Source organism: Eublepharis macularius, chromosome 10, assembly GCF_028583425.1.
Source record: "Eublepharis macularius isolate TG4126 chromosome 10, MPM_Emac_v1.0, whole genome shotgun sequence".
Lineage (NCBI taxonomy): Eukaryota > Metazoa > Chordata > Lepidosauria > Squamata > Eublepharidae > Eublepharis > Eublepharis macularius.
This window is the reverse complement of record NC_072799.1, coordinates 96,058,134-96,081,971: the sequence shown is the minus strand read 5'-3', so window position 1 is coordinate 96,081,971 and position 23,838 is coordinate 96,058,134. Positions and strand designations below refer to the sequence as shown.

Sequence of the window (23,838 nt, the reverse complement as noted above, 5' to 3'; positions counted from 1 at the left end):
AAGCCCAAGCATTATCTTACCTTGACACTGTGTCATATAAAAAGGGAGTCTGGAGTTAAAGAAGCTGCACTTCTGACCTGCTGAATAAGAAGCCTTGTCTTCGACCAGCCCCCCTCCCCCCCTTTGTTACAGGACCTCTGAGGGACTGTTCTGATGCTACAGCTCCGAGGGCAGGATCCTTCCACAAGACTGAATTGTCAAGTAAGTTTCAGGATCTAAATATCTGGCAATCATTTCTTATTCAAATGATTTCAGTAGTCATCTGCAGTGAACTTGTACTGGGAGTTATCTATCCAAATGAGTGCTACAGAAACATTGGACACAATGTTTTGAAAACCAGTTTTAGATCAGATATATAAGGCTGTTTTTAACATACGAGAATAGCATAAAAACAAATAGCAAAGAAATCTATCATTAAAAATTCTATATTGGAAAATATTACAGGACACTGCTTCTATCTCAAACATGCATTTTCAAAACGTCTGATCTGATCCTGAAAGCCAAATGCACTCATGTCATCACAAACATTATAGGTTGCTGCTGATGGAAAAAAATCAACCTTTCTTATTGTTGGCCACTACCGAGTTTTCCTAGAAGAACCAGGAAGCTAAGGGTGTCCCATCTGCTTGTGAAAGGAAGAACAAGGAGTGAGCCAAAACTCTTTGGTCAACAAACTGGAAGTCTGCAAACAGTGGCGATCCCACCGGAAAGCAAATGCAACTGACACTGCATGACAGGAAAACAGTTAACACGGTGAACCCACCAACTCCAACTTTTCCTTCCACAATTAAAATACCCTTTTTTGTTTACTTCTTGATATATACATGAACAACTACCAAGAGCAGCCAACGTCTCTCTCTTGAAGGACAGGTACTTTGCTGTTCACATTCACTTCAGACCAGAAATCAGCAGAGTCCTTCATAACCAAGGAGCCTAACATCGGGGCTGCACCCAACCCACTTTCCTGGTGATGAAAAAGGACCAGCCCAGAAAAGCTATGGGAAGAATCAAGGGACTTCGGTGAACAAAGGCCATGTGGGCCTGGGGCTGTATGGAGCAGGGAGGAAAACGGGCTAAGATCCGGTGGGAAAGCCGGCTGGATCCAACCCTACGTCAAAATCAGAACAAATCAGAAAGAATAACACATAACAGAGAAATAGTATATCAAAGAAAAAAGCTACGTAAACTAAAAAGAGTCTTCTGATTTTTTCTGCAATAAATATAACTACAAATTTTTCTCTTACTCTATGTTTACAAAGAAAAGCTCTTTTTTTCTATTGTTCAAATTTATTATTCATCAAATCCAAGAATCATTAAATCATTATCTGTTTCATGCAAAAAGTCTATAAGGGGTTTCCAATCAGCAATAAATGAACTTATTGTCTTTTCTCTAATCAATGAAGGACGTTTAGCTATCGCTGCAAGCTCCAGCCCCTTCACCAACCATTCCTCTATCACAGGCAATCTCGGGCTCTTCCACTTTTGCACGTATAATAATCTCACAGCAGTCGCCATATATAAAAACAAAGCTCCAAGACTTCTTTCCAGATGAGCGTCCACTAATCCCAAAAGAAGAGACTCTGGTTTCAATTGTCATAGATGCAGAGAAGTTAGCCGTGTTAGTCTGTGGTAGCAAAATCAAAAAGAGTCCAGTAGCACCTTTAAGACTAACCATTGTTGGCACATGAGGGCATATATCAGATTGGAGGATGAGCAGCTGTAAGAGCCAGAGACAGTGTAGTTGATGCCATTGGGTCCTGTAATTGTATTCCCTGGGTAGATATAGGGGCAGAGCTGGCATCTGGGTCTGTTGCAGGGCCTGGTACCTGTGCTGGTGACTCTGCTGGCTGAGTCATGGTTGTGAGTGAGAAGTCGTTTAAGGTTGGGGGGCTGTCTGTAGGCAAGGAAAGGTCTTCCACCCAGGGCTTCTGAGAGAGAGGTATCATTTTCCAGGATGGGTTGTAGCTCACTGATGATACGTTGGATGGGTTTGAGCTGGGAGCTATAGGTGACAACCAGTGGTGTTCTGTTGTTAGTTCCTTTAGGTTTGTCCTGGAGTAGGCTGTTTCTGGGTACTAGTCTGGCCCTGTTGATTTGTTTCTTCACTTCATTTGGTGGGTACTGTAGTCCCAATGGCATCAACTACACTGTCTCTGGCTCTTACAGCTGCTCATCCTCCAATCTGATATATGCCCTCATGTGCCAACAATGTCCTTCTGCTCTGTACATTGGACAAACCAGCCAACCTCTACGCAAAAGAATAAATGGACACAAATCTGACATTAGAAATGGAAACGTCCAGAAACCAGTGGGAGAACACTTCAACCTACCAGGACATTCCATCAAAGACTTAAAGGTCACTGTAGTTCAACAGAAACCTTTCAAAAACAAAATCCAACGGGAGGCTGCTGAACTGGAATTCATATGCAAATTTGACTCTGTCAAGCTGGGACTGAATAGGGACTATGAATGGTTATCACATTACCACAGGTAACAGATTTCCTTTACAGAGGTGGGGTCTGGGGGAGCTCAGTGGTACCTGGCGTGGGCTTTCGGGAACCACAGATCTCTTTGTCAGATGCATCTGGCAGGGAGAGCTGTGGTTATCGAAGGCTCATACTGCATTGGAATTGGATGGTCTAGCTGTTTGGCTTCTACAAACTAACAGGGCAAACTCCTTTGAAGCCAACTGATACACACACCAAAAGGAGATGTTTACATATACTAGCAAAGGAATGTTTTGATTGCTCCCCCTCCCCCCCTAATTGCCTCTTCCCTCTGCTCTTCTGTGTTTGACCAGTCTCTGTATCAGGCATCTGACGAAGAGAACTTGATTCTCGAAAGCTTATGCTAAAATAAAATTGGTTAGTCTTAAAGGTGCTACTGGACTCTTTTTGATTTTGGTTTCAATTGTAGACTGATCTTTAAAATCTTCTAAGTTAGTAACTGTGTGTGTGTCCAAAATTCTTTTGCTTTCTTACATGTTCACCACATAAGGTAAAATGTTCCTTCATGTTGTTCACATTTCCAATATACCAACATAAAAATACCTTTATATGTTTTGGCCAATTTCTCTGGAGTCATATACCAACAAAACATCTTCTTATAAAAGAGCTTAATGTAAATTTCAACCCTTCTATTCACTTATTTTCTCATTGTTCCATCTGTATATCAGATCCAAAATTTTTAGCCCATTTAATCATATATTCTTTCACTTGCCCTTTCTCGGTCTCAAATTTCAACAAGAGTTTGTATATTTTGGCAATAACATGTCCACCATTTGTACATGTTAGCTTTCTTCATTCTCCAGTTTCCACTCACATACATAGTAACAGCGAGTGCCACAGGATGGATTATCTTGGTCTCCAGCAACACAGCCGTATTACGCTTGAGGCTCTTTTCTAGCGCCTTCATGGCTGCTGCCCAAGACTCAAATCTCCTTCTGCTTTCTCAGTTGCTGCTTCCATTTTGGTTGATGACTGAGCCAAACTGCAGAAAATCTAGCACTTTCAATTTCTTCATTGTCGACCTTACAAGTTGTTTAATTCTTCAGAAGTCGCTAATTTTGTCTTCTTGATGTTCAGCTATAGTCCTGCTTTGGTGCTTTCTCTTCTAACTTTCATCAGCAGTCGTTTCTAGTCTTCGCTATTTTCTGCCAGTTATGTGGTGTCATCCGGATATCACAAATTGCTAATGTTCCCTCTGCCAATTTTCACTCCACCTCCATCTAAATAAAATTCAGCTTTCCATATGGTGTGTAGATACAGACTGAACAGATAGGTAGATGATAAACATTCTTGTCTTTGCCAGTTGGAAAACATACAGTTTCCCCATACTAAGTTCTAACAGTAGCCTCTTATCCAGTGTACAAGTTGTGCATCAAAATAAGCAGACGTTGTGACACCGATTTCTTTTTAAACCAGCCATAGCTTTTCATGATGTACACAGCTGAAAGTTTTACTGTAATCTATAAAGTACTTTTTAAAGAGCCATATTTGATTCCATACTAAACCACACTGGGATCTAGAACCACAGTTTGCAGACCACAGCTTCAGTCATTACTCCAGACAACCAATCAGAATCTAACATCTTGCTTGAGGCCGTGGGCGGAGAGCTTTACCTGTCATTACTGTAAGCTTCTGGTATGTTCTGTGTCCACCACCAATAACAAAAAAGCAATCAATACTGTGAAGCGGCACTGCCTCTGCCATGGAGACGAAAAGGAGGTGTTTACCTGTATGGGGAGAAGGCTCCAGTTTTGCTTGCTGCGGATCTGCCGGTCTACTAAATCTCCATCGCAAATGCGATCTGCTGCTTTGCTAAGCAGGATCAGGTGTTTCTTCACGCTGCCCCTAGGAGAAAGCCATTTGGCTGTGTTATTCCCAACATATTCAGCGTAATCTCCGTATGCCTTCATCCAAGCCCCCACTATAATAATGATATTAACTCACCCAGCGGCAGCTGGTTTCACATGTATGTAGTTCTCCTGGACAAAGAGTGGGGCTAGAGAGTAATCGTGGAAGAACAGGTCTGACTTATCAATAAGTGACATGCGAGAAGCTTCCTCCCCAACAGCAAAAACCTTCCTGACAACGTCAAAGGGGCCCTGCAAAACCACGGTTTTAAAGCAAGACATGTTAATGCTGTTGAGGAAAGCTCCCACGGCGCTCAGTCAACTTAGCCTCAGTTCTCCAACTGCAGAACTTCACAGTCTCCTTTCTGCAAGGATCCACAGCAATTACCTTTGCATTAAATTCCAACACCTCTGTAAGATCACAGCACACAAAGACTAGAGACGTGCAATTCAGGTCTGGAACTCAGAGAGAAAAACTGATTTTTTTTGCTGATTCTGAAAAATTTAGCTTTTCCAGATCAAATTATAGAACACCAAATCAGATTCAGTGTTCTAAGTTCAGGTAGGCTACCAAATTAATTTGGTTTAATTCAGTAAACCAAGCGTGGCTGTTGCTTTGCTGTACTCCCACCCACTTCATGGTTTCCTATGGGGAAAAAGTCAACGCTGACTCCCACTGCAAGTTGCGGGGGAGGATTCCATTCCCACACTTCAGTTTGGTTCTTTGGGGCTTTTTCCGGGATGAATTCAGCTTGCATTTCGGAGTGTGCCTTGGCAGCCTTGCCCCTGGGTCCTTATGCAGCTGGAGTCTGCGTTCACTTTCCCCCCAGAGGAATCAGTGAGTGCCTGGCGGCACCGTGGTCAGCGCGGCCCACGGAAATAGGTCACAGGCTACAATCTTCCTGAAACTTGGGGGGGGGGGGGGTCTTTAGAGGACAGTCAGGAGTAGGTCCCTTGCAAATATGGTAAAGGTTGCTTGAAAAATCACTCCCTCCGTCCCCCAGATAAGTTTCCCTATATGGCAGAAAAAAACCAAATTTCTCTGATATAGCCAAACCAAATTAGAGAATTGATTCAGTAGTCCCAGAATTCCAAATTTTTGTGAACTCCAGTACAATGGATCCAGATTTACAGATTTTTTGTGTGTGCACATCCCTAACAAAGGCTGGTCTAAAGAACAGCAACGACTCCTGGGATATTATGAAATGACATCCCTTTTTATAAGAGCAATGATGGTTTGAAAATAATTCAGTCCTCAAGAGCCCAAGCAGACCTCGGACTGGAGTTGTGGGATTACTGGTGAAAACAGCATCTCTGCATCTGCCCCCCCCCCCCGCCTCCTGCTCCCATAACAAGCAGAGCTCAGGAGGGTGCATCACTCCCCCCCCCCAAGTTTCTCCTCTCTGACACCATCAGCAGCGAAACTGAGCACAGTGGCAGCCAACGATGTATTCGGTTGTTGTTGTTTTCACTGCATTTTACCAGAGTGAGGAGAGGAGAAAACATCTGCTGTTTTGTATGGAAGCCCCCAGCTCGAACTAAAAATTGAACTAATGAAATAAATAATAAATTATCCACTGTTCCCTATGGAGGAATTTCCAAGCAGGCTCTCAGGCAGAAACACTCAGGGGCAAGGCTGCCTGTGGCCAAAGGCACATTCCCCAAGACAAGAAGAAGTCCAACAGACTCACACTGAAGCAAGGGAACGGGTGGACTCCCCACCCCCTCCCCAGAACTAAAGTAAACCAAGGGGGCCAACATCAAACCAGAGATTCATGCAAAAACAGGGGACTCCACCCAAACCCAGCTGGAGAGCTGCTGCTGCAGCACAGTGGTTAAGAGGCTGCACTGCGAACAAACCCTCTGCTGGTTCGACTCCCACTCCTGCCACGAGCTCAGCAGGTGGCCTTGTATAAGCCACTTCTCTCAACTCCAGTTGTATTGTGGGGATAATTGTAACACTGACTTTCTTCACTGCTCTGAGTGGGCACTAATCTGTCCGCACGGGAAGTATATAAGCACACTGCTATTACTGTTATTATGCTATTATAATATAAGGGACACCGCCGCAACTCAGACCAACTGAACCAGTATCAGTCACAGAAGCCACGCAGACAAGAGCCGCTCCTGCACGGGTTAGCACCCCACTTCCATCCTCCTTCCCCCTCTCTGCCCTCTTGGATAAAAAGCAGGAGCAGCCCAGGAAGGAGCAAGTCGGAGGCCCCTTCTCACATGCCCAGGGTAAGGTCGATCGCCTCCTCGGGGTCAGGTAGCAATTTTCCTCAGGACAGTTTGGGTAGGGATCCTGATGGTGTTTTGCCACTTTCTGGGCATGGAGCAGGGGGGCATGGAGCAGGGGGGGGGGTCACTGGGTATGTGGGGGGGGGAGGTGAATTTCCTGCACTGTGCATGGGGTCCTACCAGATGACCTTGGAGTTCCCTTCCAACCTATGATTCTATGACGCCGCATTTCCCAGATTTATCTTGGGGTCTGGAACCAGGTTCACGGACCAGATCCAAGATACTCTGATTTGACTTGGGAAACAGGGATTCAGCCGGATTGACAGAAATCCAACTTCCTTCCTGAATCCCAGATCTGGATTACACGTCCTTGCTTGTGATCGATCATGCAGACGGCTTGAAAACCAAGACCACGACGGGGCAAATTCCGTCAGCTGCAGCTTCCTCATCACTGCAGTTTCATGATTAAGAATTTCACCATTTGGATATGCATTTTTTAAAAAGTACATGGGCTCTCTCAGAGTTTCAAACAGACAATTTGAGTTATTTGCATCACTTGGAGAGCCAAAGGATTTTAACTTTCTGAGAGAGAGCTGCTGACTTTAACCAGCTCTCCCGCACGCCCAAGATAAAAAGTATCATTTCTGAAAGAGGCGCGCCAGCAGAGTATTTGCGGGTCCCGTTTCAGAGCAGCGCAGCAAGCAGGCCAGTCTGTGGCCAGTCCCAGCCCAGGTGCTTCTCTTACCAGCTTGATATCTTTTTTTGCTTTACTGGCATCTTCTCTGACACCGTCGTAAGTCAGGGCTTCGTTTTTTGCACCCCACATGCTGAGATTATGTAAAACCTGAGAAAAAAGAAGAAAGATTAGACCAAGGTTGCTAGCAGTGCCTCCCAGAGAAATAATAACAACAACAACAACAACAACATTCGATTTATATACCACCCTTCAGGATGACTTAACACCCACTCAGAGCGGTTTACAAAGTATGTCATTATTATCCCCACAACAAAACACCCTGTGAGGTGGGTGGGGCTGAGAGAGCTCTGAGAGAGCTGTGACTGACCCAAGGTCACCCAGCTGGCTTCAAGTGGAGGAGTGGGGAATCAAACCCTGCTCTCCAGATTAGAGTCCCGCGCTCTTAACCACTACACCAAACTGGCTCCCAAACAAAAACATGAAGAGTTTACAAATGATCAAAAGCAGTCATCAGTTTGACATTAACATGTACCTACAAACAGCTCTGATGCTCCCCACTGCATGCTAGACTTTTGCTCCCCTTTTAAAGGCTCCCCCAGCCTTGCCGCCTTCTATCCTTCTTTCAAGACTTACTTCTTGGAACCTTCTGACCAGACCCCTTTCCTTCTGCAGAGGAAGGTAACGGCCTTTCACTAGGTGACACCCCACCCGCCAGGGACAGAGCTAACGGTGATGAAAAAGGAGCACTGAGACTGGAACAGGCAGAGCTCACTTGTCTGATGTCCACATTGGCGGCCAAGATGATTTCGTTCATTGCTGGTGGTGGAACCTTTAAGCCTTCTTTAAAGGCGATAGACATCATGGCACCCTGCAAGAAGCGTATATTTCTGAAAACCACAGAAAGAGCGGGCAGCAAAAAACCCACCCCAGGATCCTAGAAAACCACGGCAGCAATTACATTTTCCCAACAGGTGCGCGTATGCTCAGATCTTATGCCAGAGAGCCCGGAATGGTTTGCCTCCCCTTCCATCACTTCCTCCCGCAAACCAAGGGTTGGCGTCCCCTTTATCTTACATCCAAGACATTCCTGGGCAGCAGGAAAAGGCAGGACACCTTCCAGCCTGGCGAGGAAGCTGTTTCTGGCCCTAGAACGAGGCACCCCAGAAACGGATTCCGCACCAGGTCACCCCCCTGCAGAATTAGGGGGCAAAGATTCCCCTGGACTGCGGGAGGAGGGCTGCATTCTGACTGCTGCTCCCTAAACAACACCTCACTGTACACAGAAGGGCAGCATGACAGGGGGAAGGGGTCAGTCAAAAAGTTTGTATGGGGTGCACACAACTTGTGAGCCACCAGCCAAGCTGCAGGCAACTACGTATGCTGGCTTACCACAGCTCAACAGTTCCCGATTTCTGCTGTGGGCCTGGGGCTGCAAGAACAGGAGAGTTGCCACAGTATGTTAAACACATCTGCCAAAGTGAGATCTGTCCTTCCATACGTTGCTCTCCCTCTGTGATTATCTTCCACCAGGACGTGAATACTTTTTTGTTTTATTTGGCATGCCCCCCCCCCCCCCGTAAAATCATTTTGGCCTTCTTCTCCCTGGTTTGTGTAGGGGGCATGGGTGTGTGTGTGTGTGTGTGGCTGCATGTCTGATTATATGTTTTTATTGTATTTATATATACTTTTAAAATGTTATTTAATCTTTTAAATGTTTTGTTGTTCCCCAACCTGGGGGCCCTATTTTGGGCGGGAAGGTGGCATATAAATGTTTTAATAAATAAAAAAAACAGGGTTTCTCACCTGTAATTGTTGATCGTCGAGTCTCTTCTGTGCAGACACACATTGGGACTGCGCAGGCGCAGGCCAGCCGCGGAGAAGATTCTTTTAGCTTCTAGAATTGTGACGGGGACGTTCGGGCCCACCGCGCATGCGCGCCGGTGTTCCCGCCAATTTTGAAAGTACAAGTACCCGAACGTCCCCGGCATTCCCTCAGTTCACCTGAGCCGCCGGAGAAACAATTGAGTAAACCAAGCACTCACAGCGGGGCAGGTGGGAGGGAATGTGTGTGTGCACAGAAGAGACTCGACGATCAACAGTTACAGGTGAGAAACCCTGTTTATCGTCGTCGTCCTTCTGTGCAGCCCCACATTGGGAGAATAGCTAGCATCTCACCAATGGGGGCGGGTGTGAGTGTCTATGTGAACAAAGAATGCAGAACAGCCGTGCCAACAGCGGATTCACGGCGTGCATTTACGTCTATAGAATAATGCTTGATGAAAGTGTCAGCGGTAGACCACGTTGCAGCTTGGCAGACGTCCTGGAGCGGCACTCCTCGCAGGAAGGCAGCAGAGGCAGCTTGTGCTTGAGTAGAATGAGCAGTAATCAACAACGGGCACCGGACTCCAGCTTGCTGATAACAAAGTTTAATCGCAGACACAATCCAGCGAGAGATAGACTGGGCAGAAGCTGGTGAGCCCTTGCGAGGGCCAGAGTAACACAAAAACAGGGCAGGAGATTTCCTGAAACATTTGGTGCGATGTAAATAAAACAATAAAGCACGTTTCACATCCAATGTGTGTAGAGTACGTTCCTCTGGGGAAGAGGGTGTAGGAAAAAAGGAAGGGAGGACCACCTTCTGTCACAGGTGAAATTTGGAAACCACCTTGGGCAGGAACTGCATACTAGTGTGGAGCATGACCGTACCGGGGAAGAACTGCAGGAAGGGGGGGGTCACACCTCAGAGCAGACAACTCCCCTACCCGCCTGGAGGAAGTGACCGCTACCAAAAAGGCCACCTTCTGCGTGAGCAGAGGCAAGGGACAGGTAGACAGGGGCTCAAAAGGGGAGAGCATCAAACGGGAGAGCACCAGGGTCAGGCTCCATTGAGGAATAGGATGGGCCCTAGGAGGAAAGGACTTCAATAGGCCCTTCAGGAACTGTTTGGACAGCCAATGTGCAAACACAGTCTTCCCATCAATCTGCTCATGGAAGGCAGAGATAGCAGCCATATGCACTTTAACACTGGAGAACGCCAGACCTTGGGAGCACAGGTCCAGGAGGTAGTCCAGAATGACAGGTAGCAGGCAAGTGAAAGGGGAAACCCCTTTGGGGGCTAACCACCTGGAGAAACGTGACCACTTCCTCTGGTAGGACAACCTGGTAGACGGTTTTCGGGCATTCAAGATCACATTAAGCACCCTAGTAGAGAGGCCTACGCCGGGGTGCAGAGGAGCCAGGCAGTCAGATTTACCACTGCCACATCGTGATGCCACACCCCGTCCCTGACTAGCAGGTCTGGGGCGTGTGGCAGCGGGAGACATCGCCCCTGCGACAGGGAGAGTAAAAGGGGGAACCAATCCTGGCGAGGCCACCGAGGGGCAATCAGGATACAATGGGTCCGGAAGGCTCTGATCCTGGAGAGGACCTTGTGAAGGAGCGGGAAGGGCGGGAAGGCATAAAAGAGCCCTGGAGACCAGGGTATCTGGAAGGCATCCCCCAGGGAGCGATGGCCAATCCCGGCCTGGGAGCAGAACAGGGGAGCCTGTGTGTTGTGGGACGTGGCGAAGAGGTCGACGAGCGGGGTGCCCCACATGCGGAAAACCACGTGGAGGTAAGCCCTGTTGAGGGACCACTCGTGTTGGGGCAAAAACACCCTGCTCAGCGTGTCTGCTGCTGTGTTGCTCTCCCCAGCAATATGAACGGCCATGGGCAGGACGTTGTTGGTAATGGCCCAGTTCCAGAGCGTAGTCACTTCCCTGCAGAGCTTGAGCGAGACCGTTCCTCCCTGCTTGTTGAGATAGTAACAGGCCGTGGTATTGTCCGACAGGACCTGCACCCTCCTGTTCCGAATGACATCTGCAAAAGAAGCAAGGGAGTAACGGATCGCTCTAAGCTCTAAGAGGTTAATGTGCATGTTCACCTCAAGGGAGGACCAAACACCTTGAGCAGACAGTCGTCCACAACGCCCTCCCCAGCCTAGATTGGAAGCGTCCGTAAAGACGGTGACCTCCGGCAGGAAGGGACCAAAAGGACAACCCTTGGACAAATTCTCAGGGACAGTCCACCACACCAAGGACCGCTGTATCACCCTCGGGATGGAAAACCCACGATGTTGACTCATAGTGAGGGGGTTAAAAACCCGAACAAACCAGTTTTGCAGAGGCCTCATGTGCAGGCGTGCAAAAAATACCACCCCTGTGGAGGAGGCCATGAGGCCCAACTACGTTTGAATCAGGAGGGCAGTTTGGAACCGGTTATGCACGAAGTGGCGGGCCAGGGAGGACAGCCTGTGCAAGCGGTCCGGGGGTAGATAAGCCCGGCCCAGCAGAGAGTCGAAGTGGACCCCGATGAACCTAATGCTCGTACCTGGGGACAAAACAGACTTCCCCAAGTTAACAACTAGCCCCAGTCCGTCTAGCACGGACAAGGTGAGGGCAACAGAGTCTCGGAGGGAGTCAGCGGAGGGACCCACCAGGAGCCAGTCATCCAAATACGGGTAAACAAAACAGCCATTAGACCGTAAATGAGCCACCATGGTGGCCATACATTTTGTGAACACCCTGGGCGCCGAGGCCAGGCCAAAAGGCAAGGCCATGTATTCATAAACGGCGCCACCACAGGCAAAACGGAGATATTTCCTGTGGCCCTCAAAGATGGAAACGTGGAAGTAGGCGTCTTTGAGATCTAAAATGGCCATCCAGACACCTGACTCCAAGAGTTCCAAGACCCGTGACAGGGTAAGCATCCTAAACTTTTCCACCTTCAAGTAGGTATTAAGGGCCCGAAGGTCCAAAATGGGTCGAGACCCCCCATCTTTCTTATCCACAAGAAAATATCTCGAGTAAAACCCCCAAGGGGAAGTAGAGACATCGACCACCCGGACAGCACCTTTGTTAACCAGCTCCAAAACATTATTTTGTAAAACAACATTACAACAAGAAGCACAACGAGGGGGGTGCGAAAGAGGGGGTGCAGTGGTGAACGATAACTTATAACCACGGGCCACAATAGAGAGGACCCAGGTATCAGTAGTAATGAGTTGCCAACAGGGCAAGAAAGGCCGTAGCCTGTCCAAGAACAAGATATCAACAGCGTCCTTGGAGGCCAACTGGGAAGCGTCCTGGCGTAGTCAGAAGACTGAGGGCTTCTGCGCCGAAGTCGAGGGCTTGGGCGAGGGAGGCTGCTGGCGCCCCTTGGACCGTCCGGAGCGTCTCGAAGAATGGCGCTGCTGGCCAGAGTAGGAACGGTGGCCATAGGATTGGCCCGAGAAGAACCTTCCTTGGCGCTGTTGGAACTGCTGGTAGGGGGACTGATAGGACCGGAACTTGCCGTACCGATACCTCGGACCCGACTGCGGAACCGAAGGCACAACCCCGAGGGACTTGGCCGTCTGCTGGTTCTTCTTCATGAGAGAAAGGGACTCATCCGTTTTCTCTAAGAAGAGCTGGGGACCCTCAAACGGGAAATCCTCGACCTTGGCCTTCTTCTCGGGGGGCAGGGCTGTAGATCGAAGCCAGGCGTGCCGACGCAAGAGCACTGAGGATGCCATTGCACATGCAGCAGAGTCGGCAGCGTCCTTGCCAGCTGTCATCTGTTGTTTCGACAACCGGAAAGCCTCAGCCTGGAGAGCCTTGACCAAGTTACGGCGATCGTCGGGAAGGTCAGAGAGGTAGGAGGATAGTCGCTTCCACAAGAAGAGATTGTAGGAGCCCATTATCACTTGGAAATTGGCGATACGGAACCCCAGGGAAGCCGAAGAATACACCTTCCGACCAATGCCATCTAGCTTTCTGCCCTCCCGATCCGACGGAGCCGAGGAGGAACCGCGTCGGAACCGAGCTTGACCCTCCTCGGCCACGATGGAAGAGGGTTTCGGATGGGTGAAGAGGTAAGGGCAATCCTCCTGTTTGAGCCAATAATATTTCTCGACCTTCTTGGCCGTAGGCGGCACGGAAGCAGGGGTCTGCCAGAGCGCGAGGGCATTGTCGACGAGATCCTCGACAGGGGGGAACGCCACCGAGGCAGGAGACCCAGAGTACAACGGCTCCAGCAGCTTGCTCTTGGGTTTTGAGGTTGAGGAGGCGACATCAAGCTCCAGTGCTGCGGCCATCCGGACCAGCTGCTCCGCGAATACTCTGTAGTCGTCATTAGGGGACGACGAACGGAGCTCCCCCACAGCATCATCAGGGGAAGGGTCGGAGGCCGCGTCCGAGGAGTACTCTGACGGAGACGCCAGGCCCTCTTCATCCTCGGAGTCGGAGAAAGCCGCCGGGGTCTGTGTCGGAACCGAAGGGCGTTCCGTCAGAACCGAGGTACAAGGCTCGGGAGCCGAAAGATGGCGATGCGGCCGAGCGGCAGGCGGAGCAAGAGGCAGAGTCGACGGTGCCGGAACCGAGGTCAAGGGCGCCGATGGGCCAGGCAGGAAGGGGGCGGACTGTTGGATCCAAGCCACGAAATCTTGCCAGGAAGCCACGTTCCCAAAGCCCGGGACAGGCTGCCAAGGAGGTAGAGCAGCAGGCACCGGAACGGATCGGTGAAACGGCGCCGGAACCGACAAGACTGGCTGCGACGGAACGGAGACCTCCGACGGGACCAGAGCGGATGGCAGGGAGCGTTCAAACTCGTGGAACGGTTCCGAAAAACAAGGGAACGATTCATAGTCGTCTGGAACCACCGGAGGAGGCGTACGAGGAGGCGACGGGATGTGCAGGAGACTCCTGACGTCCTCAGCAGGAGGGGCCAATCTGGGAGGCGAACCAGCCAATGAAGTCGGGGCCGGCGATAAAGCACGGCTCTTGGATTTCGACCTGGCCTTTGCCTTTTTTGGCGGGGGCTCTGAAGAAGCCTCAGTGGCCAAAGGTTTCGAAGAAGGCTTCGAAGAAGCGCGTTTCTTCGCCTTCCGGCTGGATGAAGCACTCACGGAACCGGAGGCAGTCGAGCCCTCCGGAACGGGCGGCCCCGTCGGATCCGAGGGGAGCGGTTCCGGCGACTTACGTGGAGCCGGCGAGGGAGCGATAGAGCTGGGCCTGCTCCCAGACGATCCAGATGGCTTGGGCGGCAGAAGGTTGGCGTCCCAAAGGAAGGCTCGGAGCCTGGCCTTGCGGTCGTTCCGCGCCTTCGGGGTGAAGGCCATGCAGAACTTACAGCACTCCACGACGTGCCCCTCGCCCAAACAGATAAGGCACAGGTCATGACCGTCTGAGTGGGTCATTTTAGTGCCACACTGCTGGCATTTTTTAAACAAAGATGATTGGGACATGGTGAAGGTGTTTCCCACAGATGGACGAGGAAACACTAACTTACAAGAGAAAAAACTCCGAAGAAACGAGTGGCAGCTAAAGAACCTTTTCGAACGGCGGCGAAAAAGGAACTGAGGGAATGCCGGGGACGTTCGGGTACTTGTACTTTCAAAATTGGAGGGAACACCGGCGCGCATGCGCGGTGGGCCCGAACGTCCCCGTCACAATTCTAGAAGCTAAAAGAATCTTCTCCGCGGCTGGCCTGCGCCTGCGCAGTCCCAATGTGGGGCTGCACAGAAGGATGACGACGATTAATAAATCTCTCACTGGCCATTTGCCATGACAATACACTGGAACGTTTATTTCCAACCGCAGCATCTGAAGCCGCAGGACGCTTGGGGTGAACGGAGGACAGCCAGCACCATCACACCCAGCTTAGGAGTTGCCTGGAAACATCTGGTTAGGCAGGCTGAACTGCTGGGCATGAGCCAGTGGAAAAAATACATAGTGCTGCAGCAAACACTGTGCATATACGGAGAATGATTGTTTCAATACCTGCGGAAGAACACACAACAACAAAAAATGCAGCTCAAAGGTGACAAGGTCTAAGGAGTAACAAATCACAACAAACTGCAAAGACAGGTATCGGATGTCGTCCTGTTTGAGGGATTCTTCTTCAGCATACAAATACCAAGTAGAAACCTGTTATTAAGACAAATATATTCACTGCCTCAGACAAAGACAGGGGGAGGGGTCAATAACAGCAGTGAGACTTTGATCTAAGATATTCAAGACTTCTGAGCCTCCTGACAGCTTATCTGCATCAGCCGCTGTTAGAAATACCCATTCAGAGATTACAGCTCCCGATTTAAAACTGAAGACGAATCCCTCCAAACAGGACTACATCCGGATTCCTGTCTTTGCAATTTTGCTGTTCCTCAGTCCTTGAACTGTATTTGAAGATAAACTGTCATTCCTTAGTCCTTGCAATCTCTGAACAGTATTTATTTATTGTTATTGTATATTCCCCTGCCGGTACTGCAATAACCATTCTCGTTACATTCAGTTTGCTGCGGCACTGGGGGTTTTCCCCCCTCTTTATCAACTCTGTGGTTCCTCCGTATCACTTTGATCCAGCCAGGCATTAGGTGAAGGGTCCCAGCATACCTTAACCTGTTCTACACGTGGTCTCTGAAAGCGAAGGTCGAAACAGTAGTGGACAAGGGAACGAATCTTCGGGTGATTCCGATCATTACACATGCAAATGATGGGAGCCTTTGTGTGCTTAATCAGGTCGATGAGTTCCTGCAGTTATAGATTGCAACAGCAGAGTTACGTTCTTCGTTTAGATTCTGCTGGAAGGTCTTCAACAAAAGCAGGTTCTTTTCAGTAAACACAGACATATTTTTATACTGGATTAATACACGAATAAATCCACAATGAAAGAAGAAAAATGTCCCAATTCAAATTATGTCATTGTTAGCTAACTAGAAATAATACCGCTTCCAATCTGTCTTATTTCTTCAGTGACTCAATGGACCCCTCTTACAGAAATGCGGTTTAAAAATACATTCACTTATCCTTCCAACCCATAGTCTCAAGAAGTCTCTCAATAAGAAGCCAGGTTTTTAAAAAATGTGTGCTTTGTCCTCCCATTCACTTCCACATAAAACCACTTTTAAAGGAAATATCTGTATCAATCTAAGCCCGTAGCTAATATAAATCTGGGTTCCCATCTGACATGGTTCTGAATCAAACATTAACCTCTGAATCCAGAACATGGGCACCTCGGCATCCATCCATTCATTGTGGTCAGACTCATCGGTAATATTGCCTTGACCATGGGACGGGGGTAAATTAATTCCCAAGTGAGAAGAGGTATGAAGGACTGTCCGATGATTTCCGTCCGATGATTTTAAAACTCTTTATCTGCAGCTCTAGGGGAACAACTGCTACGCTTGCAACAGGCCAGAATACCAAGTATGCGTAATTAAAGCCAACTTACAACACCACACATTCTTCTACCGTCCACTCCTTTATTTTTTGTAACTTTAATCATTTTGAGCTTTGATTCTCTTTTCAGTTTATAAATGCCTGTCCCTCAAAGCATCTTCTCAGCCAGCTGTCCTCCAACACCATCTGCTAGACTGTAACGCTTCCCAGAAGAAAAAAATTCACCTGAATCCCTCCTCTGTCTTCACTGCCCGCCATCCCGTCCACCTCATCCATGATTAGGACGTGCTTCGAGCTGACTGAAGTCGATGCTCCTACAGGAAGGAAGGAGACCACAGGATCACGCAATCGCCTTCCTCCCGGGTACTAGCTTTCAAAAATGTTACTGCTCATAGAATAATTTCAAAGGGGCATGTGAGCTAGAAAAAAAAATTGGAGAACTAAGTAACATTCGTGGTCTTGTAGGCAACGCTACTGTAACAGAATTAAGAGAACCAATAAATATCGACATAAACAGAAATACCTGAACAGAATCCTTTGATGCTGGTGTTGTTTAGAGAGTCAGCGATCATCTCCTTCAAGCTGTTCTTGCTACGTGTGTCGCTGGCATTTAGTTCCACATAACTCAAACCCAGTTCCTACTCCCCACACACAAACAAGACACCAGTTTCAATATTGGACACCAACAAAAGCAACATTACCAGCAAAACCACTTATACCAAACAGATTCTTAGTTGGTAGCTAGTTTTGCAGCAGGCATTCGGAGGGTGGAGGTGGGCCAGGCTCTTCCCAGCAACCCCAAAGCAGACTGCCCACTTGCCCGCCAAAGCCGCCCTCCCTCCACCACACATCTCCTTTGCTTCTAAACTGGCAACTGGGGAGGGCGGGGGCACCCGACACGCCTCAGCATGCCTTCTTCAACAAGTAACTGTCATTCCCCTGACACAATTCCCATGTATCTTCTTAGCCGCTAAAAGTGTCTCCAGAGAAAGTGAGAAGCTAAATTTACGAATGGGTACCAGTTCTGGATTTATAAAAGTGGGTCAACACAGGTGGGGCAAACTAAATATATCGATGTATCACAAAGAACAAGACTCAACAGGCTTTTAATTAATACTATGATTTCAATCTCATTTTGTAAGTTGACTTGAAGGTTTCACTGGGGCAGTATGGGGAAATATAAATTTTTACTAATGATTTAATAAACTAATTTCCCATCTGTCTCCTTACTGGCTTCTCCAGAACAGAGGTAAACGGAGACGATGGCAAGGACAAAGTCAGCTAAGGGGTCCGCCCTCCTTTCCTCTGAGTTTGACTGTGACCCCCGACTTCCTCTGCGTGTCAGGGTGGGGGGGCCGCCAGAATGCCCGGCTGATCGAGCCGGGCCGCTCCCATGCGCCAGGGCAGCGGGTCTGCCAGTCTTGCTGGCTGGTAAGCAAACAAGCGGGAGCAATGCCCTCCGCGGCGTCCAAGTGCTGCCCTTTCCCTGCCATTCAGGGGATGCAACCAGCAAGAGCCCCAACAGAAAACCCATGAGCCTGAACTGGAGTTCCCACCCCGTTTGAATCCAACACCTGTTTGAGAGAATACAACTCACCTCACAAACTAATGAAGCGGTCGTCGTTTTACCAACCCCTGGCGGACCTGAAAGCAAAGCCGCTTTGAAATTAGCACCATCCTCTTTGCACCCAAACATACTGGATTTTACTGTAAGGAAAATGGAGAACAGGTTAATCCAGCCATGTCTAATATATAGACAGACAAAAATCAAATCATTTTTAAGCAAAATGGAAGCATCTGTAACTTCCATTAGTGGAACCAACTATTTATGTACGTGGCCTCTTTTATACTCCACTGTCTCCTCAGCAGGGGCTCAAACCCACTCACGTCATTCCCCCCGCCTCCATTTTATCCTCACAGCCACCCTGTGGGGTAGGTCAGCCTGACAGTGTGTGACTTGCCAGGGCCACCCAGCAAGCTTCCACGGCAGAGGGGGGATTTGGGCTTGGGCCTCCCAGATCCTAGCTCAGCACCGTAACCACTACCCCAGACCCGCTCTTTAGCTCAAACCCACAACTTGGATGCTAAGATCCCGGAAGAAATTGTACTGTCGTGCCCTGTGCGGTGCCCTTGAGACAACATCGTGGGCTGCGGCCAAAAGCTATTTCAAAAACAAATGGTTTGTGTATATTTACCCTGTTTGTCCTCGGAAGCCTTCTTGTGCCAGTTCCGAAGCCAGCGCAAGAGCTTCTTGGCACAGCTCTGATCTCCTTGCTGTCCGATTATTGCTTTGAGGGAAGTGGGCCTGTATTTGTCCACCCACAGCAACGCCTCCGCCTTGCCTGTACCGATCCCCTGAACGGGACTCTCAGCATCCGTCGCAGCACATTTTTCCACCAAGGCTTTCTGATCAAAAACCAGACCTCTCCTAGCTTCCGAGGTTTCCTTCTCTCTGGATTTAACACCACCATCTTTTTCTGGGGAGGGCTTTTTCCTTTTAACCTCTAGCTCCTCCCCTGCTGGGCTAATTTCTCTTGTTTCTGCTTCAACCTTCTGCGGCGTTTTTTCCCTCTTGGATTTTGCTTTCTTTGCCTTGACAGGAACAAGATTGCACAGGAAAGAGTCGGTAGACCTGAGCTTGAGCACAGCCGTTTTCAAATCGTGTTCTAGCAAGCCCAATAATCCCGGGAAGCTTATCCGAGACTCCTCAGTCCTCGAGGGGGTGGTCGAACTTCCCCGAATAGCAGCTGGCCTTCCCGCCCAACGGTCCCTCTCTTGCTATGGGCAGGGGCGTTCGACAGCACGCGGCAATTTCATGCAAGGGGCCACGAAGACCACCAGCCTTCTCCACTGACCCACCCTCTGCAATACGCAGACGCAGCAGGTGCCCAAGAGGTGCCTCAAACAAAATGATCTGGAAAATTATCTGGAAAGAGTTACCTGAAGACTGCAATCTACAGCTCTAAGATGTACGGTAAAGCTTTTCAGACCAATTTATGAACAGCAGCAGGCCTTGCCACCCTCCCAGTTCACGAGCTCTACTCATGTTTAATACTTGGAGGTTTTATATTTGGAGGTTCTACTCAGGCTAAAGTCAGAAGGCAGCCTTGGATTAGCAGGCTCACTTTGCTCTCCTTACTCTGGGCAAAACACAACAAAGGGAACAGGGAAATAAAGATTCTAGCTAGATGTTAAGGCCTGGGGGAAAAACACATACAGACAGGAAAATCCTCAGAGGATCCCCCCCAAGCAAAAAAACCCCTTTCTAACAGAAAAAAATGGAGAACTGGGAGGAACACTGAAAAAAATGAGCCGAGACTGGCCAGGGGGCGGGGAGGAGTTTGGGTTAGGGTTTGAGTCCTACTTTCATGGTAGTAGGCAAGGCCCGGCTTTGGGGCTGCTGGCTGACACAGGTAGAGAAGTAGTGGAGAAGCACCCTGCTGCACTGGATTTGTACAGATCTCCTGGGCCAGATGAGGTGCACCTGAGAGTGCCTGAAGAACTTTCAAAAGAGTTTGCAGACCCTTTGTCGGTCATCTTCCAGGCCTCCAAGGACAGGTGATGTGCCAGAAGACTGGAAGGCAAATGTCACCCCAATCTTCAAGAAAGGGAAAAAAGACGATCCTGGGAACTACAAGCCAGTTAGCCTGACCTCTGTCCCAAGGAAGATACTGGAGCAAATATAAAAGGTGTCAATCTACAAGCATCTAGTGGACAACATGGTGATATGAAGAAGTCAGCACAGATTTGTCCCCAACATGTCCTGCCAGACCAACCTCATCTCTTCTATGATCGAGTGACAGGCTTATTGGATCGTGGAAATGCTGTTGATGTAGTTCATCTGGATTTCAGTAAAGCTTTTGACAAGGTCCTGATGGGTAAACTGAAAGACTATAGAATGGACTCTAGAATGGTTAGATGGATAGGGAACTGGCGGGTTAACCGTACCCAAAGTGTAGTTGTCAATGACATCACCTCAGATTGGAGGGAGGTGTCCATTGGAGTGCCACAGGACTCGGTTCTGGGCCCAGTGCTTTTCAGTACTTTTATAAATGATCTGGATGACGGTATGAAGGGATTACTCAAATTTGTAGATGACACCAAATTTGGAGTAGCAGCAAATAATGATGTGCAACATGGGTTCAGTATTCGGTAAAATTCAGTATTACCAAACTTAAATCTGTATTACCAAATGAATTCGGTAAAACCAAATTTAAATTTATCAAATTTATTTGGTAAAATTCAGGAAGCATAGCAGCACTGTTCCTTGCTGTTCGTTTGCTAAGGAACAGCAAAGACACGCTGCTTCCTGCCTTTTTTTACCAGATGGGAGGGAGGAGAAGGGACAGGAAGCAAGTCAGAGGCAGGAGGTAGAAGACAGAGGGGGAAGGAAGGGGAGAGTGTGAGCAGCCAATCCTTGCAGCGGCAGCTCTCCTCCTCTGGCTAATGGGATTCTCAAAAAGGAGAGTACTTTTTTCCAACTGCTGCAAGGAGTTAAATGAGAAGGCTTGCCTCAGTCAGCCTCCATTTTGCTCTGGCCTGGAGACTGAGAGGCACTGCCTGCTTGCTGCTGCTGGCTGTTGGCTTTCTCTCCTGGTCTGCTTTGGCCTGCGACTGGATCCTGCTGCCAAGTGAGTGGAGTGGATGGTGGGGGCTACAGACAGCTGAAATTATGCCTCCAAAGAGGTTTGGTAGTTTTTGAGTTCTCTTAGTTGTTTTTATTCTTTTAACAGCCTTTTTATATCTTGTTATCATTTTAATAATAATTTAATAACATTTGATTTATATACCGCCCTTCAGGACAACTTAATGCCTACTCAGAGCAGTTCTGATCACCCAAATGACCTCAAAGGGTCCCAAATATTTCCACTGCAGTCTCTTGCTCGGCTGCTCCCACCATAGATTTTTGGTGGAGACATAAACTTGGTCTCCCATTTTTAGACTCCGGGGGGCAGAACGTTTCCAACCTGCTTGCTTCTTGTAGTCCTCTTTGGCTTTGTCCCTAACCCTAACCTCAGCCAGATCCCCCCCTTGTTCTCATCCTGGATACATATGAACGGCATGGCTCTGCCCTCAAACCCTTGAGCAACCATGAAGGGGGAGGCCCCCATGGAGCTGTGTATGCTATTGTTGTAACAATATTCAGTGACAACCAGAAAGTCTGCCCCAGTCATTCTACTGATAATTAATGTAGCACCATAGAAATTGTTCCAACACCTGATTAACTCTTTCAGTTTGTCCATCGGTCTCAGGATGATGAGCAGAGCTTAGACCTTGCTCTATCCTCGCCACCTGCAGCAACTCCCTCCAGAACTTGGCCACAAACTGTACCCCCGTCGGAGATTATCGTCTCAGGAAACGAGCACAAACGGACCACATGCTGCATAAACAAAGCAGCCAACTTTTTGGCCATCAGTAGTTTGGAACACGGTATGAAATGGGCCTGTTTTGAAAATAAGCCCACCACCACTAGGATCACCGTCTTCCCCTTGGATGGGGGAAGATCAGTAATAAAGCCCATAGAAATTGTGGCCCATGGCCAGGCTGGAGTGTCAAGTGACTGCAGGAACTTGGGAGGCTTCCCCTCTCCTTTTCTTCCCCATCAGGCACACTTGGCAAGTGGAAACATATTGCAACACATCATGCCTCATTTTGGGCCACCAAAATCGTCTTTGCACTAGGTGTAAGGTCTTCAAGTACCCCAAATGCCCAGCCAATTTAGCATCATGGCAACTTTTCAGCACCTCTCCTCTCAGGCTGACAGGAACATTTAATTTGCCTTGCTGGTACCAGCCGCCATGCTCGTCCTGTTCCAATTCCTCCTTGGTACTCCTCCCCCTCATTTTCTACCTCAGCTTTCACGTTCTCCTCCCACTCCATGAGAATAGACGGCGTTGCTTTGCTCCTCACCTGTTGCCTGGTAACGACAGCCCCTCCCTGCTGAGTGGGCGAAAAATCATGTCCACTACCTCCTCCTTTTGACTGTCATGCTGGGGGAGGCACAAAAGGGCATCTGCCTAGAAATTCGATTTGCCCAGGAGGTGCTTCAATACAAAGTTGAATCGGGAGAAAAACCGCCCACCATAACTGCCTGGCGCCCAATTTGCAAGGGGCGCATAACACTTCTAAATTCTTATGATCAGTCCACACCTTAAATAGCATTTTAGCACCTTCCAACCAATGTCTCCAAGTACACAAAGCCAGTTTAACTGCTGCCGCCTCTATCCCAGATCGCCCAGTGGCACTCAGAGTCTGAAAATATTTTCGACATGTAGGCGCAGGGGTGTAATTTTCCCTCATCGTCCTCCTGTAAAATCACCACTCATTGCCACTACAAACTTGGGATTCTTAGAGCAGCAAGACTCTAATCTGGTTTAATTCCCAACTCCTCCATCTGAAGCCAGCTGGATGACTTTGGGTCAGTCGCAGCTCTTCCAGGGCTCTCTTACCCCCACCCATCTCACAGGGTGATTGTTGTGGGGATAATAATGTCATACATTTAGACTGCTCTGAGCGGGCATTAAGTTGTCCTGAAATAAATCAATTGTTGTTGTTGCTGCTGCTGCTGCTTTTGTTATTATTAAACCTGGGTCATCAAAGTCGGATCCGAAGGGCTCCAAGCCACTGGAGTCAGATGCAAAGGGTTGCAAGTTCCCAATATCGAGGATGTTGTAGATCGCCTGCCAACTCTAAGAGGGTGGATGATTCAGTGGCAGGGCTATTTGAAGCTGACAGAACCTGTTCTCACAACAGGACTTTGAGCATCATGACTCCTTCTGTGAGCCGCTTCGGGGTAAAATTTTAAGAATTCTTGCAGCCTGAGACATTATGTCTCTCCCCCAGGCAGGTGAAACACAAAGAGTATCCATCAGTCCACCATCATCTTGGTGGAAAATTGGGAAAACCTCTTAAAAGGGCTTTATCTGTGCTGCCTTCTCTAGAGCACGGGCTGCTTTCGGTGGGAAACACTATGCATGTGCTCCGGGAGGACAAGCACCACCTAGTGGTCTTTAAAGCTGCAAAAACCTCATTGATTGGCAGGCCTGTGCATACGCAGTTCCGTGTGGGACTGCACAGAAGACAGAATTGAATAAGATCTGAACACACTGGAAAAGTGAGCAGATTTGAATAGGGTGTGATTTAACGTGGGTAAGTGCCAGGTTCTCCACCTGGGTAACAAAAATGCAGACTGGAAGAGGGATACATTTCTGGGCAGCAGTGTGTGTGAAGTAAACGCAATCTTGGAGTGTATCAACAAAGGTATAGCATCCAAATCACAGGATGTCATTGTCCCACTATATTCCGCATTGGTCAGGCCCCACTTGGAATATTGTGTGCAGTTCTAGGTCTCA

At 48.6% G+C, this 23,838-nt stretch overlaps 1 protein-coding gene across 5 annotated transcripts in view; it reads right to left on the bottom strand.

Moving 5' to 3' along the window:
- The window catches only part of RFC1 (replication factor C subunit 1), a 117,659-nt gene that overhangs the window by 24,168 nt on the left and 69,653 nt on the right, over positions 1-23,838 (bottom strand). For all 5 annotated transcript variants that reach the window (XM_054989808.1, XM_054989811.1, XM_054989810.1 and 2 more), the window contains 9 exons: positions 18,682-19,078; positions 18,084-18,193; positions 17,010-17,124; positions 16,712-16,800; positions 15,701-15,838; positions 8,065-8,160; positions 7,341-7,439; positions 4,452-4,606; positions 4,235-4,352 (listed from right to left, as the gene is read on the bottom strand). In XM_054989808.1, the coding sequence (XP_054845783.1) occupies positions 4,235-4,352; positions 4,452-4,606; positions 7,341-7,439; positions 8,065-8,160; positions 15,701-15,838; positions 16,712-16,800; positions 17,010-17,124; positions 18,084-18,193; positions 18,682-19,078 (1,317 nt within the window). The remainder of the gene's footprint in view (positions 1-4,234; positions 4,353-4,451; positions 4,607-7,340; positions 7,440-8,064; positions 8,161-15,700; positions 15,839-16,711; positions 16,801-17,009; positions 17,125-18,083; positions 18,194-18,681; positions 19,079-23,838) is intronic.